The sequence below is a fragment of the Salvelinus fontinalis genome, chromosome 9 (genome assembly GCF_029448725.1).
Source record: "Salvelinus fontinalis isolate EN_2023a chromosome 9, ASM2944872v1, whole genome shotgun sequence".
NCBI lineage: Eukaryota > Metazoa > Chordata > Actinopteri > Salmoniformes > Salmonidae > Salvelinus > Salvelinus fontinalis.
Window position 1 is genome coordinate 53,008,097 of NC_074673.1, and position 18,658 is coordinate 53,026,754.

At 42.0% G+C, this 18,658-nt stretch overlaps 1 protein-coding gene across 2 annotated transcripts; it reads right to left on the reverse strand.

The window, feature by feature from the left end:
* Nucleotides 1–4,734: 4,734 nt before the first annotated feature.
* On the reverse strand, nt 4,735–18,568 carry snx1a (sorting nexin 1a). 2 transcript variants are annotated; one of them, XM_055934866.1, is made up of 15 exons: nt 18,363–18,568; nt 13,894–14,722; nt 13,081–13,217; nt 11,151–11,214; nt 10,622–10,665; nt 10,394–10,535; nt 10,065–10,143; nt 9,746–9,821; nt 9,225–9,338; nt 8,907–9,000; nt 8,513–8,718; nt 6,976–7,119; nt 6,344–6,424; nt 6,175–6,246; nt 4,735–5,881 (listed from the first exon to the last, which is right to left on the reverse strand). In XM_055934866.1, the coding sequence occupies exons 1-15, from the start codon at nt 18,480–18,482 to the stop codon at nt 5,831–5,833; spliced, it is 2,253 nt and encodes a 750-aa protein (XP_055790841.1). In that variant the 5' UTR covers nt 18,483–18,568; the 3' UTR covers nt 4,735–5,830. The 2 variants fall into 2 exon arrangements, with proteins under 2 accessions (XP_055790841.1, XP_055790842.1); XM_055934867.1 differs by lacking the exon at nt 18,363–18,568 and adding an exon at nt 14,935–15,101.
* Between the last annotated feature and the right edge of the window lie 90 nt (nt 18,569–18,658).

Genomic DNA, 18,658 nt, shown 5'->3' on the forward strand with positions numbered 1-18,658 from the left:
CCTAACCCTAATCTTAAATTAAGACCAAATAGCACATTTTTATTTTCCTGAATTTTTACTATACAGCCAATGTTGACTTTGTGGCTGTAGTAACTAGTGGGAAATCCAGTCTAGCCAGCAATAATGGAAGGCAAATTAAAAAACTACACTGTCAAAAATCTTAGTGTATGATGTTGGATCGTTGTTCAGGGACGACAGTAATTATTCTTAATTTCTTAATGTATTGGATTATGTGTTCTGACTCTTATATTGGTAAAATAGTGTTATTTTACCAATATACATATGTTTTACCAATATACATATGTTATATGTATGTATTCAAATAGCTACAGTTTTCTTAACGGAACATGTCTAATTCAGAAGTGTCAGATAGAACCTCATGGCTGGACCCAGATTGACATTTCAGAGCCATAAGGTTCTATCTGCGATTGCACCCCCCTAAAAAAAAACAAATTTACAAATGTCTCAGGATTTTGATACTCTGCACTTTAGGTACCTTTAAGACCTTAATGGCTTATTAAAGAGAAATTCACTACAAATCAGTTCTGAGATCTGAAAACTATATTGCACAGGTAGAACCTTATCTTCCCAAAGTCATTTCATAAGCTACACACACACACACACACTTTCTAATGTGAAACAATATACTTATTATTGTGGATATTAAAAAAAACTCCCCCTCCCCAAACATGGTTACCTGACCAAACACGAATTTGCATGTTTACAATGACATTATTTTCTATGTATAGAAAATGATAAATGAGAATCACATGGTGTGACATGATATCCTGTGACTTCCTCATTCATGTATTCCTCTGCTGACTTGGGCTTATTCAATCCAAGCAGGAAATAATGCTCACATAAGCAACTCTGAGGAACAGGGCATTGTTCTGCGCTATACACTTGGTTAACCAGAAAAAAACAGAAGGCTAGAGTATAGTAGGAACAAAGATAACATTAGCTGTACGCACACAACTACTGCAGTAGAAGTCACAGCATCAGCAAACTAAAAAAACAGCACAAAAAGAAAGTTAGTCTCAGCTGTGTGGTCATTGGCCATGTGAGGCCGGGCTTTGTATAATGGACAATCTGATCTGTTTGGAGCCTCTGAACACACACACAAACTAATTAAAATAATATCTTCTAAAAGGCTTTATTTCACCAGAGTTCTGAGAAAAGTTATGTCCTTGAGGTGACAGTGGCTGTAAAAATAAATTAAGTTAAAGATAAACAAGGCAAGGTTCCCGTAAAAAGATTTACAGTTTAGAACTTGGACTATAAACCCACAAGTCGTTGTTGGGAAATAATTTACCCTCAGCTTTTGTAAGACATACTGCCTACCAAGGCCTTGTTTAGACTTGACCTGAAGTGAGTAAAGGGAAAGTTGGGGGAAAGGTATTTCTCCACCTGAATAGTCAGCTAGCTTGGGCTGCTCAGTCAATAACCTCAGGGGGTTTCTGTATGTGCATAATCCTAACCCTAATGTGATGTTGGCAGATGAGTTGCAAAGATAGACTGACGTCAACAAAACTACTCCTACAGTAAGTCTAGTTTAAGCAATTCAACCTAAAAGCAAAGGACATTGAGACTAAGGAGGAGCTTATAAAAGAAATGTGACTAAAAACATAAGCAACAGTGAAAGTGTGAGGGCTTCAAACCAAGGATCAGTTCCCTACTAGTGTCTCGGAGTAGGATGTGTGAGCCCGAGGGCAATATAATAGCTTAATACACATCCTCTAACAGGTTAAAAGTGGAGAAAGTGGATCCATTTGTGGTTTCAGGGTGGGTGGGAAAGGAGTTGGGTGCAGTTGAATCAGTGAAGGTAACCTGTAGTGGTCTTGTGATATGTTTGTTTTTTCTGCCCAGATGGAGCAGGCGCTCTGTGTCACGCAACATTGGTCAACATCTGTTTCTTGTTTTGTGCTTAGGAATAGGGCACTACTGAAAGGCGTGATTGATTTCTGGTGTAGTGTTAATTGTGGAGGTAGAGCAATTGAATTTGAAGTTTGGCGTTCGTGACGCCTGCTGTTTGATGCAACACAGACCCGGTGGTGAGCGTGGTGAAACAAGAGTCACAGTCAGTCGTTTTGAGTCAGTGTCTTTTACCAATAAAGTAATGTTAGAATATATCAGTGTCTGTTAGAGCTTTTCTGCTGAATCCACAGCAGTGTCTCAGGTGCAACATTTATGGACAGGTTGCAGCAGTGTGTAGGAGGGAGATTCCAAGTTGTGGGAAGTGTTCAGGAGGGCATAGGACAGAGGATTGTGTAGTTTCAATGGATAAAGTTGTGTGTGCCAACTGTAGGGGGTGTCCATTTTGCTGGGAATCAGAAGTGTCTGGTGCGAAAGAGGCAGGTTGAAGTGGCCAGAGTAGTGCAGAAGTTGTCGTACGCTGAGGCAGTGAAGAAAGTAGAGGAGGATGGGTCAAGGATCCTGAGAGGATCCCTGTGAGTAGTAGATCTGTGCCATCACAGAGGGATAGGCCAATGAGTGATATATACTTCAGTAACATTGGCTTCTTAGCATTCATAGCAATGGTTCTCAACTGTACTGCAGAAATCACTGAAAATAGATGTTGGCAGCTGCAGAGAAGTACATTTGACTTCAGAAGATTTACAGGGTGTGTTGAGCAGTGGTGTCCCGTCCTCCCAGGCCGTTGGCATGGTGCAGGAGCAGATAAGGTCAAAGTAGTGGAATGGGGTAGTGGGGTTTTTTCACAAAAAAAATTGTATCAAAGTATAATGGATTTATATTATATTCCAGTTGGGGGCAGTAATGCAACATATTGGATGCCAACCGCTATTAAACATTGATGTCACCCATTAAATCCACTCCAATCAGTGTAGATGAACTGGAGGAAACAGGTTAAAAATATACTTTTAAGCCTTGAGACATGGATTGTGTGTGTGCCATTCAGAGGGTAAATGGGCAAGACACAAAATAAGTGCCTTTGAACGAGGTAATGTAGTAGGGGCCAGGCACACTGGTGTCAAGAACTGAAACGCTGCTGTGTTTTTCCACACACAACAGTTTCCTGTGTGTTAGTCAACAATGGTCCACCACCCAAAGGACATCCAGCCAACGTGGCACGACTGTGGGAAGCATCGGAGTCAACATGGACCAGCATCCCTGTGGAACGCTTTCGACACCTTGTAGAGTCCATGCCCCGGAGATTTGTGGCTGTGTTGAGGACAAAAGTGGGTGCAACTCAATATTAGGAAGGTGTTTCTAATGTTCTGTACACTCAGAGGTTGGAATAATACTGTGAAAATGCCTTTTTAATGTAAGAGCTGTTTGAAAACTTGGATGGAGCTTTTGGCCTGCCTGAAGACATCACCATGTGCTAAATTAGTTACACCAATAAGAATTTCAAACATCTCTGCCAATAACAGCTACTCAGACCACTTCCAGGCAATCCTAGGAAAATGCTTGCTTCAGAAATTGTTTTAAATTAAAATGGTCAAAAGCAATCACAGCAAGGTACTTAATTGTTACCCAGAAATTATTTGATGAAGAGAACTCCCAGAATACAGTAGCCCTTTATTAGTATTGCACATGGAGGGGGCATATAAATAACGGGTAATTTGACGCCTTTTTTTTTTTCTTCAAACAACTTTATTTCCCATGATTTACGGCAGTTAAAAAACCTCTGGCTTCTGAGCTGCCAACTAGAATTAAACGTTCCCATTAGGTATAATCTGTTGTGCAGCCATTACCGCAATTGTGTTTAAGAAAAAAAAACATGCTAATCAAAAATAGAGAAATGTATGTTAGAAGTGGGATCGATTAATAGGGCTGTCATTACATCATTTATTTGACAGCAGCATTGAGTGTGTTGGAAATTAGCCGCCTTATATGTAAAAGTATAACATTTATTTATTTCTGCCTTAACCAATGATCTGTGTCTCTCTTAAAGTGGTAATACAACGATGGAAGAAACGTGATCTGTGTATTGGCCTATGGTTTACATAAACATATATAAAAGAAAACTCTCAGTATATTGTATGCTCTAAAATAAAATGCATCCCAACAAGTAAGGAGAAGCATTTGAATTGCACTATAGAAGCTGACAACGTCACAAACGACGCGCACGCTTCTAATGGGGCTTGTGGAGACTCGTAGGTGGCTCGTTTCATCTTGTTCTTGAAACCATGTCTTGAGGTATTTTGACGTTACGTATATGCTAGATAGCTAACCAACAACTAACAATGTATTTGAGTGCTCATCGTGCAAATGTATTCGTTTTCAATAAACATTGAAGACGAAATAAAGTTTACATGCCAACAATCTAAGCCAACCCCATCTGTTTTGCACCATAGCTGCGCACGCGTCATTTTGTTGCTAAACAACCGGTCTCTAGCATCCTCCAGGTTGAAATTAATTTAGCTATGGTTTACATCCCAAAATCCCATACATTGAGTCTTGCTTGTTTCTCTTGACTACTACAATTATGATTTGTGCATCTTTAATCTTAACATGTGTTGTTTGACGCAAGCATCTTGAGGACCATGTTCTTAGACTAATTGATAAGCACTGAAAAATAGACTTAGTCATATGTATATAGCCAACACATGGCTCTAATCTGAGCCAATAAATCATGATCAACTGTTTGCACAAGATCCAGGAATCAGAATGACCAACCCAATTGTATTACTAGCTAGTCTACTGAATTAAAGACCCACTACCTTTCATTCTGGGAAAGTAACAACCTGTAACAACTCTGTTCCACAACAATTACAGGTAGTTGAACCTTTTAATGGATGCGGTTCCTCGTGCAAAGTGAAAACTACAATGCATGTTGAGAAGATTTGATTGCCCTTTTGATGTAGGAGTATTTCCCTGAAACAGTTTAATTTCCCCCCAAATCCAATGCCATTCATCACAATCTGCAATAACTATTATATAAAGACAGCTTCCATTGAAATTAACGCGTTTTCCATGTGGACCAGCAGTACTTTTAACAGTTACTGACGTGGTTTCAACTTTTTACATTATTTTTCACACAATCAACCATGGTTCTTATTTTCTTGACTTTTATTTTGGAGGGTTAATGTCATGTCCACAGTGATTGAACCGATCATGTATAATAATAAAAAAAAAGTTTGACTCAATTTTGAAATTTAAACATCTCAAGATCCTCCCAAATTATACAGGCTGAATGTGGCTCCACGTGTGTCTTTGACTCAATTCCAAATGGACCCCCAGCCACAATATAGCAATAACGCCAAGCCTTTTGGAAGACTGGGTGGATGTTGTGTTATTATTGCTTACTTCTACCCAATCCTTTATCCTGATTTTTAAGAAGTGCATGGGGAGTATGGTGCTGGTGTTTGATTTGGAATTGGGCATTTAATTCAACTAGGTCCCCTTGAAAGCCCCAGAAACTCTGCCTAGTGTGTCATGTTTTGTGTGATGGGCACTCTGTTGTGAATTATTAACAATGCTAATGTGTAAAAATCTCCTATTGTTAATATAAGGATGTTGCACTGAGAACAATGATTTCTCCTGCTCTGAAGTGGAAACTAATGGAATCATTAACATTGCATACGCAAGTAGGACACCCAGCCCTCACACACATCCATACCATCACAAAAGAGCTAAAGTTTGTTTTCACCATTTAGAAAATATATGTGGAAGGTTAAATGAAAATATACAATTATTAATACAACAGTTAGAATGAAGCGCTATAGGTTTAGGATGATTTTAAAAAACGAATCAAATTTCCCTTTGCAGCGCACTCTCTGGTTATTTTCTTGGTTTATAGGCGAGAGGTAAAGTGTATAAAAAAGGCAGCCTCCTCTTCTTTCTTTCCATTGGCTGGCGGACTCCATCACGCAATTGCTTTTGCCTCTGGCAAGAATGCCTCCCAGTACTTTATCAGCTAAAAAGAGGGAGAAGAACAAGAACATTGTCACTCATGTTCCCAAAACAATTCAGATATTCTTGCCATTGGAAACTGCCTTCTTATACCAAATAACTCATGCGTTATGTACTGCATCTGACCCAGTCTTTATTTAGCAGGGTCCATATTCAAAACATGTCTCAGTATGTGCTTAAATAGGATAAAATGCCCCTGTCCATATGAAAGGGCTAAATGTATCCAAGATCAGCAGTCATGTTCTGAGACACTATGAACACAGGCCCAGGTTTACACCAATGCACAGAAACGATTACCTGTTGCTGCGACTGTAGCAGAGACTCCAGGTATTTGATGATCTGTTTTTTGAAATCGCGGGCCTTCTCTTTCTGTTAGAAAAAATTACACAAGTAATAATTGTTTTTATATTCTCTCCATCTTATCCAGCACATAACCCCCCCCCCCCACAGAATAAAAATGTTTTACCTCAAACCTGAGCACCTCCTTGCGAACTGTAGCAGAGACTCTGTCAAAGTCTCTCTCATACTGAGTCACCTTGGCCTCCCACTAGGAAAGAGAGGAGTTGAGAAAGGAGGGACAGTTGGTATGTAAGCAATGCACATTTACTTCCCTATAGGTTACCATTTGGTTTGTATGCTAATGTGTACAGCTGGAGACAAATCCAGTATTCACAGTGGATTTAAAGGATCAAATGTTAAGAAACATTCTAGTGGTGGGCAATGGGTGAAAGGCACAATCTGCAAGTTTAATTTCTGGTAAAAAGTGATGCCATTTTTGGAGGACTGAAAGTTAAAGGAACAGGTGCATTTTATTGGCATTAGTCAAACAGTGACTTTCGTGTCACGTGACTTTTGTATGTACTTGGTCTGGTTGCAACAGGGGACAGAACTTCCTGACCATGTGTTTAAGTCTGAGACATTAGGGCACGATTCAGAAAATGCTTTACGACGAAAAATACAATTAGACTTTTCTAATAAAAGAAAAATGTATATGCATTCTCTCCCTTTTCAATTTGTTTTCTTCCATTTGGTGCCTAATGAACACAACCCTGAGAGACAGATGGTATTGGGCAGTACAGGTGTTGGGCAGCGCTCTACCTCAGTGATGTCATCCTTGGCCTGCTGCAGCTTGTCAGGCTTGTTGGCCCACAGCAGCTTGGCCTCTGTCTCCCTCTTTTTCTGCAGCATGTTCTGAGCATCCTGCCAGCGCTGCCACGACTTCATCCGCTGGTCAAAGGAGGCCTTAGGACAGAAACGCACACCGTTTAACGGTCTCATCTCAGGGTGACAGTTATTATGGTGTGTTGCCTATAGCTGCATCTGAAAATGTTACTCTTATTAGGGCTGTGGCAGTCATTACATTTTGTCAGCCAAGTTATTGTCATGCAAAAGACTGACGGTTTCACGGTAATTGACCATTAATTAACAAGCACGTTTAGCTTCACCAGGCCTCCACACATAAAGGCCTACATGCCTTTGGAACATATACATTAAAAAAAAGTAATATACACCATCAAATGTTTATTTTAGTCAGGTCTAAAGAAACACGAAGAGAATGTATTTCAGAAGAATAGAATGAGTTAGCCTACTGTATGTAATCTGACTATGGGTCTGTTAAGAAATGCTTAAAGTCCCGTGCCATTATTGTATATGGAACAAAAATATAAAATGGCAACACGCAACAATTTCAAAGATTTTGCTAAGTTACAGTTCATAAAGGAAATCAGTCAATTTAAATAACTTCAATAGGCCCTAATCTATGGATTTCCCATAACTGGGCACTGGGGAGCCAGGCCCAGCCAATCAGACAGCAGGAGCGGTAGAGATACTCTGAATGATCGGCTATGAAAAGCCAACTGACATGTACTGAGGGGCTGACCTGTTGCACCCTCGACAACTACTGTGATTATTATTATTTGACCATGCTGGTCATTTATGAACATCTTGGCCATGTTCTGTTGTAATCTCCACCCGCCACAGCCAGAAGAGGACTGGCCACCCCTCATAGCCTGGTTCCTCTCTAGGTTTTGGCCTTTCTAGGGAGTTTTTCCTAGCCACCGTGATCATATTTTCACCCATCAGACTATTCTCAATTTAATTTTCACTAATATGTCATTTGTTTGTTAGGCTCTGTTGTTAGGCTTTGAAACATCCATAACGACCATGTTTTACACCGTTTCAACCTGCTGTTAAACATCAGTGAGGTAAGTTTTGAAATCATGTTTTGATGATAAGTGTTATGTTATTTTCGATTGCATTTGCATTGATGTCAGAGTGGTTAGAGGGACAATAGAGCAAAGAGTACCAGGTCATTAGGACCTGATGGTCATTAGCAAGATGGGTACTACCAACATGTCCAGAGTTCATAAGAGGAGATTACCGTGACTCCAGTCACATGGAATTTTACTGCAGTCATGTCACGACTGCCGGTGTCGTGGTAATACGGTCACCGCAACAGCCTTAGTCATAGTCAAATCGCTTCCTCCGTCCTTGTTTCCTTAATACTTCACTCTCAAAGTGCCCTTACCTCCAATGTGCTTTGAGAAAGGGGAAAGAACTGGAGGAAAAAAGGATTTAACAGCTTTTAACATTTTCAGACACAGCCTTTGTTATGCCATTGACTCTCTGTAGGTACCCGGACGGATCCCAGCAGGCGGATGTAGTCGGCGAGCAGCTCGGCGAAGCAGAACGAGTCGCTGGCTGCCTGCTCTTGGTGCAGCTGCTCCATCTTGTCCTCCACCTCGGCAAGCTGGGAGAGGGCTCTGGACAGGGCCGTGTTGTCCTCCGAGCTGCCCAGCATCGCCACGCTCTTGGCAAAGCCCCCCGTGTTTACCGACAACTCTGGGGGAAGTAGAGCGGGGGAGGTAAGCATGTGCCGCTTAAAGCCTATTGTGTGTATTTTGGTGGGAAAAAGGGGCAGCAAGAAGACATATTTCCATTCCACACACAATAGGTGGCCACGCACTGCTTATAGCCTTGTGTCCGTCTGAGTCTGTCCGATAAAACACTTATATTCCATTGTACCGTACCTTTTCTGTGTCCAACCAGAGAGTCCACCATGATGTGGAGCTTCCTCAGCTGCTGGTCCTCAGCCTCCACTTCCTGCAGTTTCTCCTCGAACCACTGGTAACACAGCATGACACAGGCAACCACACATTAGAGCCGCAACGGTTGTATCTATTATGCAAGATAGTGGGTGTATTCGCTTTAGTGACGCTGGGTCCATTCGCCTGGATGGGTGGAGATTTCACTTTAAAATAAGCACACTCCGCCACTGGGGCTACAGGCGAGGTAAAACGAACACACCCAGTCAAATGGAGACTGTGTGTCAGTGGAGGGAGACTCACCACGTCCGACTCGTTCATTTTGATGGTCATCTTGCTGATGGAGTCTGTAGCCCTGTTGATCATCTTCAGGAAGCCGGCGCCGCTCAGAGCCTGGGTGTTGTGAGCCCTGGGCATCTATAATACACACACACACCCCCTAAGAGTCACATCAGGGTCGCATTCATTAGTGCACAACGTAGCAAAATGCTTTGCAGCTAGGTCTCTTGTTGTCAATTCAGGCAGTCAATTGAAATGGCTGCAAATTCACTCATGGAAAAATCCGAATTGAAAATGGACGGCGCTCTGAAATTCTTGAATCAGGCACTTGCACACATGGATGACAAGTCTGAACAATTTGGGATAATATAGATCACTTAGCGTGTGAAAATGTAACAGAAAGCCTGTCAAGCATTTAACAGAAAATGGGACAGCAGGGTCCTGAGACATTAAATGGGTCATGTGCAGTGCAAGCACCTCTTGTGTGTGGATAAACACACAGTATCTTTGTGTGAGGGTGGTGCACGCACACAAGCCGAGCTTACATCGTCTCTCTCCAAGAATTCTCTGACATCAGGGTCTTGTAGCAGCGATGGGTGGAACACCACTCTCTGCAGATACCTTTTGGGATGACAAAACCAAACAAATTAAAACATTTCACTACAATTAAATTGGAGCCATTTAGTCCGAACTTCTTATTGGCCTCCCAACTTTTTGCATACTACCATGACAAACCAAGTCCCTATGCAATGGGTCATTAAAATGTGCTCATCTGCAAGTTATACTATCACGGTTCCAAGTCTACTGCTACCCATCACCATTTTGCCAATACAGGAAACCTCAAGAGGAAAGCCTATTCGGTACCTCTCCAGAGCCGCCCGCCTCCTCTCCACAAACTCAGCCGACGAGTTGTCCTCTTTTCCCACTTTGACTTTAGTCATGCCTGTCCGAAACATGACAAATCAATTAGGCTAAAACACACATACAATGGTCAAAACAAGGACAAACACATCAATAGGTCAAAGACCCACGAACCAAAATTGATCCTTTGGCAAGTCCCGCCCCCTTGTAGCTACTGTTATCATTTAGGTATTAGTGGAAAATGCATGACTCCCATTGAGAAACTATGAATGATTTGCTGCCTAAAGCGACATTAACTCATGGTATCCAATTATGCGTATACTATAGATTACCCATAATGCTCTTCTCAGGCGGCGGGGGCACAATGTAGCCGTTCAGCGTGTGTTTATCCGAGAGCTTCTCGTAGAGGCCTAAGAAGTCACTGAAACGCCGGCGCACTGTGAACGTCTTACTGCGGAACATGGGCAGTGTGGTCTAAAAGAGAGAGGAGTGGAGATGCAAAGTGTTAGCTAAGGGGTAAAGAAGACACTGAACTTTAGAAAATGTTACATTGATATTACCTGTGTGGAGACTTTGTAGGCCATGTATGCGTTCATGCCATCCCCTGTAGAATGAAAGACAATTATTAACTGGACAATTATTCTAAGGGGTAAAACCAATATCAGTTTTAAACTTCTTGGTTTGACCCCTTTTATCGTTGCATGTTACTTTTGTTTAAAAAAATATGACCTCCACGTATTACATTGATATGGGTAGTTTGGTAGCGATCATAAGCAGAGTAACAGAAGGGTATACTGTATACTGTACTGGAGGACATCCACTGAAAATTACAATATCTTTACCATGAAAGAACTAGAAAATGTCAGTCTTTAGAAAAGCAGTTAACAGGAAGAACCAATCAGATCTACAGCTCGATTGCTGGCTACGCCCTTCACTCTCACTTCAGAGAAAGGAAGGAGAGGAACCAGGAAAAGAGAAGCAGCAGGCATTGAGAGAAAGAGGAAGCCATTTATTTTTATGACAACACTGATGCAGGGTTCCGCATAATAGGTGTCATTTTCACAAAAGGAAGAAAACGGTGAAACTCACCAACTTTCTCTGGATTGGTTATTGAGATATTCAGCTCAAATTTGTCCTCAACCTCCTCTTCCAACTGCATGTAGTAGGGACAAAATGGTCATTCAAATCAGTCAATTGCCATTATCTGAAATGTTTTCACAACAAGTTCACATACAAAATAGTGATGTTGTATTGTTGGACCCAGACAATTTAGAGTAAGAACTATACTAAACACAATTATAAAAAAAGTGTTGGTTCCATGTTTAATGAGCTGAAATAAAAGACCCCAGACATTTCAGGGACACATTTGTTAGTTAGTGAGCATTTCTCCTTTGCCAAAATAATCCATCCACCTGACAGGTGTTGCATATCAAGAAGCTGATTAAACAGCATGATCATTACACAGGTGCACATTGTGCTGGGGAGAATAAAAGGACACTAAAATATGCCGTTTTATCACAACAATGCCACAGATGTCAACTTTGCACAGCTATTAGAGGAGTGGGACAACATTCCACAATCAACAGCCTGATCAACTCTATGTGAAGGAGATGTGTTGTGAGGCAAATGGTGGTCACACCAAATACTGACTGGTTGTCTGATCCACAACCCTACTTTTTTTATTCTGTTACTAACAGATGCATATCTGTATTCCTAGTCATGTGAAATCCATAGATTAGGGCCGAATTAAATGTATTGCAAATGACTGATTTCCCTATAACTGGTACTGTACATACACACATCTAAATACATTTTCCTTGATTAATTTCTAATCCTACCACCCGTCCCCAAATTGGAGAAAACTAGTGAACAACAACTTAAGCTTCTACTTTCAGCTTTTATTTATATATACACACACTATATGCATTTTATGGACACAGTCTATTTTACAATAGTAATATTTTGTTTGTTTTTACTTATGTCCTTCCTCTAACCTCAACAATCTATTTCTTTCACAAAAGTTCTGAACCTATATATATTTTACGGACTTGGTATGTTTTAAATTAGTTAGCTTGTTGTTATTAGTTCCACCCTTCAGCGCCATTCAACCCCTCCCAGCTATCTCTTAACACCATCCATATTGGATTTCTATTTGCCTTGTATTTTTCAACTGTGCTGTTTCACAAACATTCTGAACCTTACATTTCTACAGATTGTAAATTATTAAAGTATATTATTGATCGATTGACTTTTCAGATCACCCAGTAGTGCAATCTGCAGAGTTAGCGCCAGGTAAATGTTGCAATTCTTCAGCCATTCCTTGACCGGTGACCACAAACAAGCTACATATGGACAGTACTAAAACAGATGATCTAATGATTCTGTCTCTTCGCAGCAAAATCTGCAGAGCGGGGAAGGTTGTATCCCCATATTTTATATACATGGATACAACCTTCCCACACAAATACATAAAGAATTTAAATAGAAAAATTTGAGGTTTAGAAAAATTCCCCATTCAGTTACACACGTGACCCCCCCCCCCCCCCCAATACCTTGCGACCCCACTGAGAACCACTGCGCTAGCTCACACGACCTGTGCTGATTGACAGTTTGATGGTCCAATCAGAGGACTGAGTGTGCGTTTCACTAGCACGTTTTTTTTTGCAAGGGGGGTGCTGCGGCTACTGTCTTGATGCGTGTAGAGTAATCCACGGAGACTCAAGTCTGAAGTTAGTTTATATCATGTCGGGTATCACACCTCTTCCAAATATACACTTAACTGAGTCAATTGACATAACCAAGGTGGTGGAAGAAAAGCATGTACAACTATTTTGAGTGACCTTTAAATTAAATTGTACAACACTGAATACCCATGTTGGGATGATCTGTGGGAGTGAACATGTGAATGAGCAGTTAAAACCCCTTAAGGTCAATGTATACGACGCACCCATGGAAATCTAATTAATAATAGAAAAATCAGTTTAGTTACAGTTCTGTACCGTACTGTAATGTACTGTACCTCCTCCAGGGTCTTGGGTTGCGGTTTGGAAGCACTTGTTGAGACTGAGGGAGCAGGGGCAGAGGCAGAGGGCTTGCCTGCCTCTTTCTTTTTTCTGTCATTCCTAGGACTGTCCAGAGACAGCTCTACAGTGGCTTCTGAAAGAGGGGAGCAGAAAAAAAGAGAGAAAGAGCAATAAGGGTAGTAAGACTAAAATGTAATGGTATTGGAGACAGTCACGCTTTTTCAAATTTAAGTTAATTGGAGTCAATTCCCACATTTCCAATTTACCCCAAACCTGTTTATTTTCTTTGCATCAGTAGAACCACTGCGAACCTGCTGGTTGCCACAAACTCACTCAAAGGTCTGGAAGACTGACTACAATAGAGGCACCGTCTCTGTCAGGGAATAGTGACAACAGCACTATTCTTCCAGACTAAATCATAGTCAATATTTTCTGAGATTGTGGTGGAAAAGCCAATGGGAGAATCAATTGAAGATTTTGACTGATATTTCACTCCCGTCTTTTGGTCAGGTGAGTGTGTTTGAGTCCACGTGAGAGGGGCCACATTCCTTATGATCAACACCAGGAAGGTACTACTCTGTCTGTTTATTAATGTGAGTGAGGTGTCAGCAAAGGACACTCCTGTTCCAGCTTTCCTCTTCCTAACGGCACAACGCTGAGACAGCAGTTTCCTTATCAGCCCAAATGGCGTGCACACACACACACACACCATTTTTGTTCATTTCACTGCTTGTTTCAAGCCCTCAGCAAATATAGGACGTTAAAATGTATCATTTGAAATATATGATTAATAATCTGTAAATTCTTACCTGCAAATATATCAGGTTCCTCCTCATCGGAGTGGACCCCGTTGGTCTTGGAGTTGACGGAAACAGTACTGACTGCACTAGGGAGAGTAGTGATGGCCTCCTCAGTGAATATATCAGTGGGGTCCTCTTTGTAGTTGTCACTCAGAGGCCCGCAGACATTGCTAGCTTTAACCACTGGTGCAAGTGCTTCTTTGAAGACATCATTCTGAGGTTTCTTCGAGGCTTCACCCAGTGGGTCGCCGAAGAGGTCGTCATCAGGTTCGTCGAAGATGCTAGTTTGTTGTTGCTTGGCAGTGTTACTTTGTCGTGGTTCAGCGAAAAGTTCGCTGGGCTCATCGTCAAAGAGGTCGCTCGGTGGCTCATGGGGCATCGCAGCAACCAGTGTTTTGACTTCACTGAGTGGAGTGTCGTTGATAATGTCAGCCAATGGGTCGATGTCAGGTTTGGGAGGCTCCTTTAGGTCGTCGCTTGCTGGTTCCATAAGGAAGTCAACCATTGGAGCACCAGATGCATTGCTTGCTGGTTGCATAAGGAGGTCCACCATTGGAGCACTAGATGCCTCGCTTGCTGGTTCCATAAGGAGGTTCATCATTGGAGCACTAGATGCCTCGCTTGCTGGTTCCATAAGGAGGTTCATCATTGGAGCACTAGATGCCTCGCTTGCTGGTTCCATAAGGAGGTCCACCATTGGCGCACTAGATGCCTCGCTTGCTGGTTCACTAAGGATGTCCATCACTGGAGGACTAGATGCTTCACTCAGTGGTTTGGTTGAACTTGCGATGTCACTTGCAGACAGCGAAGGGTCCATCTTTATCTCCAATGGGTTATCCTGGAGATGAAGAAACAGCATTTCTCAAATCATGCAAATAAGCAAGGTTGCAGCAGCAACAGCAAAGACACTCGAGTCTGTCACATTTTACAATTGATTTAACATCCATGTGAATTCCACCTAAACTACATAAGAGTCAAAGATTTAAAACAAATACAAATAACTATTCCACATAAAAATGAGTAACTGCACAGGAGAAATAGAGAACTTACCAGGAATAACACAAAACGTCTGTCGGGTCTACACAGATAAATGCATGTCTACCACAACTTCTAAGAGGAGGAATTCAATGTTTTTCAGGAATCAAAGATTGCGTTCAGAAGCCAGATTGAAGAATTCAAACTTGGGATCTATGGAAAACTTCCTGGTAGTGAGCATGTGGCCACATCTGAGACTCACATGACTGGAGGCTGAGCTTTAGCCTCCCTTCCTGTACTTTTACAGCAATATGAGGTTCACTTGACATGTGCAAACTCCAGGGTGTGACCTATACTCAAACTTGCCTTGCCCTCCTACACACTGAGTGAGTAATTTAGCTGACAAAGCTGTTGGGTTCACCGACAGAGGTTTTTAGAAAAGTTTGCACAAGAATCTAAAACAGGGGAGCTTTGGAGCAGGTAGGGACAGTTCACTCCAAAATCAAAGCTTTTCAAATGTTTTCAGGAAAGTACTCTACTGTCAGGATAAATCCACATCATGGGTTGTGTAGATCATGGGTTGTCTTACGAGCGAGCGGGGGGGGGGGGGGGGCACAGCACTTAGAATGCAGCTATAAAGTAAGTAGGCACGTGCTCATCTAACATCTTATTCTAAAAAACCATGGGCATTAATAAGGAGTTGATTCCCCTTTGCTATAGCAGCCTCCACTCTTCTGAGGATATTGGAACATTGCTGCGGGGATTTGCATCCATTCAGCAACAAGAGCATTAGTGAGGTCGGGCACTAATGTTAGGCGATTAGGCCTGGCTCGCAGTCGGCGTTCCATTTCTCCCCAACGGTGTTCGATGGGGTGGAGGTCTGTGTAGGCCAGTCAAGTTCATCCACACCGATCTCGACAAACCCTTTCTTTACGGACCTCGCTTTGTAAACAGGGGCATTGTCCTGCTGAAACAAGAAAGGGTCTTCCCCAAACTGTTGCCACAAAGTTAGAAACACAGAATCGTCATTGTATGTTGTAGCGTTAAGATTTCCCGTCACTTAATTTTAGTCACAGGAAATATTAACGCTACAGCATACAATGTTGATTCTGTGTTTCTACCTTTGTGACAACAGTTTGGGGAAGGCCCTTTCCATGAAAAACACCCCCAGACCCTTATTCCTCCCCCACCAAACTTTACAGTTGACACTATGCATTGGGGCAGGTAGCATTCTCCTGGCATCCGCCAAACCCATATTCATCCGTTGGACTGCCAGATGGTGAAGCATGATTCCTCACTCCAGAGAACACGTTTCCACTGCTCCAAGCTTTACACCAATCCAGCCACCGCTTGGCTGTGCACGTGATGATTTGCGGCTGCTCGGCCATAGAAACCCATTTCATGAAGCTGCTGACGAACAGTTCTTGTGCTGACATCACAATTACGACGCCATGGTCCTTCTACACACGCTCAATATAAATATTGTCTTATTTTTATATATACATATACACACATTTAACTGGGCAAGTCAGTTAAGAACATATTCTTGTTTACAATGATGGCCTACCGGGGAACAGTGGGTTAAAACAGCCTTGTTCAGGGGCAAAACGGCAGATTTTTACCTTGTCAGCTTGGGGATTCGATCCAGCAACCTTACGGTTACAGGCCAAACACTAACCACTAGGCTACCTGCTGCCCCAGTGTCTGTCTGCACATACTTGGCCAAATCCTTTATAAATTCTTACACTGAAGTTGTTTGGGGAGGAAAGCTATTACAGCGTCTTACATAACCAAGCTTCACAGTAGGTATTTGATCTTAATCAAAAAGCAACAGGACCGACAGACTTCTGTTTTCTCCATTCACCCAGCAGGTCAGACGACGGGCACCAACCACACCAGGAATTCTCTTCAGGTATTCAACCTGAACATTTGTCCTCACCACTGAGATGACTCCTTTGAAGGGTGCTCTACTCCAAAGTTCAAAACACAATTTCTATTGTCTGGATTATTTGAGGCCCACTGCAATCTTCCTCTTAGAAATACAATTAATCAAAAACAAGACCACTCCTGGTCACAGACTACATTTTTCCTAACTGCATACTTCACAATTTCCAACAACTCAAACCGGTCTCTCGCATACGCATCCTTAAACAAACGCATCCCAACAAGAAGTGATTCATCATCATTCATACACGCATCTTCCACTCCAATTTTAGACAATTCCCTTTTTGTTCCAGTTTTCGATACTACTGTTCGTAGTTCGTCCATTCGTATTCACCAACTTTGCTCGACGCGCTGCTTGATTCGATCTCAGCATCCACTTCCGCTACCTTCTTCAAATTCCGAGTGTTTTTTTGAGTAGTGATAGTTTTAATAGGACATGCAACCTCATCTCTCGTGCAATTGATTTCAACGTGATAATTGATTGTTTTGTCGATGTTGCGTTTCTGTTTAGGTGACCCCCGTAACAAAGCGCAAATGGTTAAGGACTAGGACACTTTAAAAAAATGTTTTGACATTGGGTTATTTATCATTAGGTCTTGTCAACCGGACGCATCTACAGCATCATTTTCAACTTAAGTTTAAGGAATATAAAATGGAACTTTCAATATTATTTATTGTGGTATTGTACTCGGGTAAAAACTGCTGAATGAGTCCAAAAACGTGCTGTTTATTTTGATGATATACCAGAAAATCCCCCAAAATGGTTTGCCCTGCCTACTATTGATCAAGGTACAGTACTGCTTCCCCGGGGACTTTTGTAAGAGCCACAAAGCTTGCGTTTATTACGGTACGGGTTTGCAAACATAACGAGCGCATCTTTCATATCAGCGAGAAATAATGTTTAACTAAAAAGTTTAATTACTACACACCTTAATAGAGTTAGGGCTAGTGTTCCCACACCGCCATATCTCCATGTTACAGCGCGTGTTTAGGGAAGACCGCTAATTAGCACAAGTGGTCGTCTATCTAGCATGCTCTGAACGCCTACCTGTGTGTGGAAGGCCGCCAGAAACGTGTTGTGACTGAAAAGACTTCTGGCTGCAACTGTAATAGCAGGTTTAAATAGTGTATATTTAGTATTTGTGAAATTATTTTGATGTGACTTGAAAGTAAAGGGCTTTATGTTTCTAGAACCGTATCGCAATTGAACATTAATTCACGTTTATATGGAGTATTTGGCTGTTTTGGCTGCCCGAGCCAGTCTACCTCTGAAAATAACATGTATTTGGACCTGAATGAGTAAGTTACCGTTAACGGTAGGACACGCCATACTCGGGGGTAACGTTAGCTGCTCCGGAGACGAGCACTAGCCAGTTGATGTATATCCGGCTAGTTAGCTAACTAATAGCTTCGTGTCAATGAACCCAATGGATTTCGCAGGCCCTTGTTAGCAATGTTTGGCAGCTACAGTAGCTAGCTACTTGGATAACAACCCGGGGAGTGCCGAGTTTCCTACACAAAATAATAACGTTAGTATGAAATCAACAACAGACACTCACTGCGCCAAGAAAAATGTCTTCTCCGTCATCACTGTCTTGGTCTCCAACTTCGTCAGGCTCCGGTTCCAGGTCCTCGGGAAAGGGAGGGGGACTACGCTCTGAACTGGTCGCCATCTTCATTCAACGCAAACAGACAGACAGCATCATATAAAACTTTTGAGACTGAGGGGAGGCAGAAAAAAATAACACCACCTACCGGCTCAAACAATAGTGTGCAAGTGCAGCCTACAATTAGGGGCATTCCTGCATCTGCAGGAACGCCTCCATCACCGAGTATCCAATTGGTTCCTTCATGA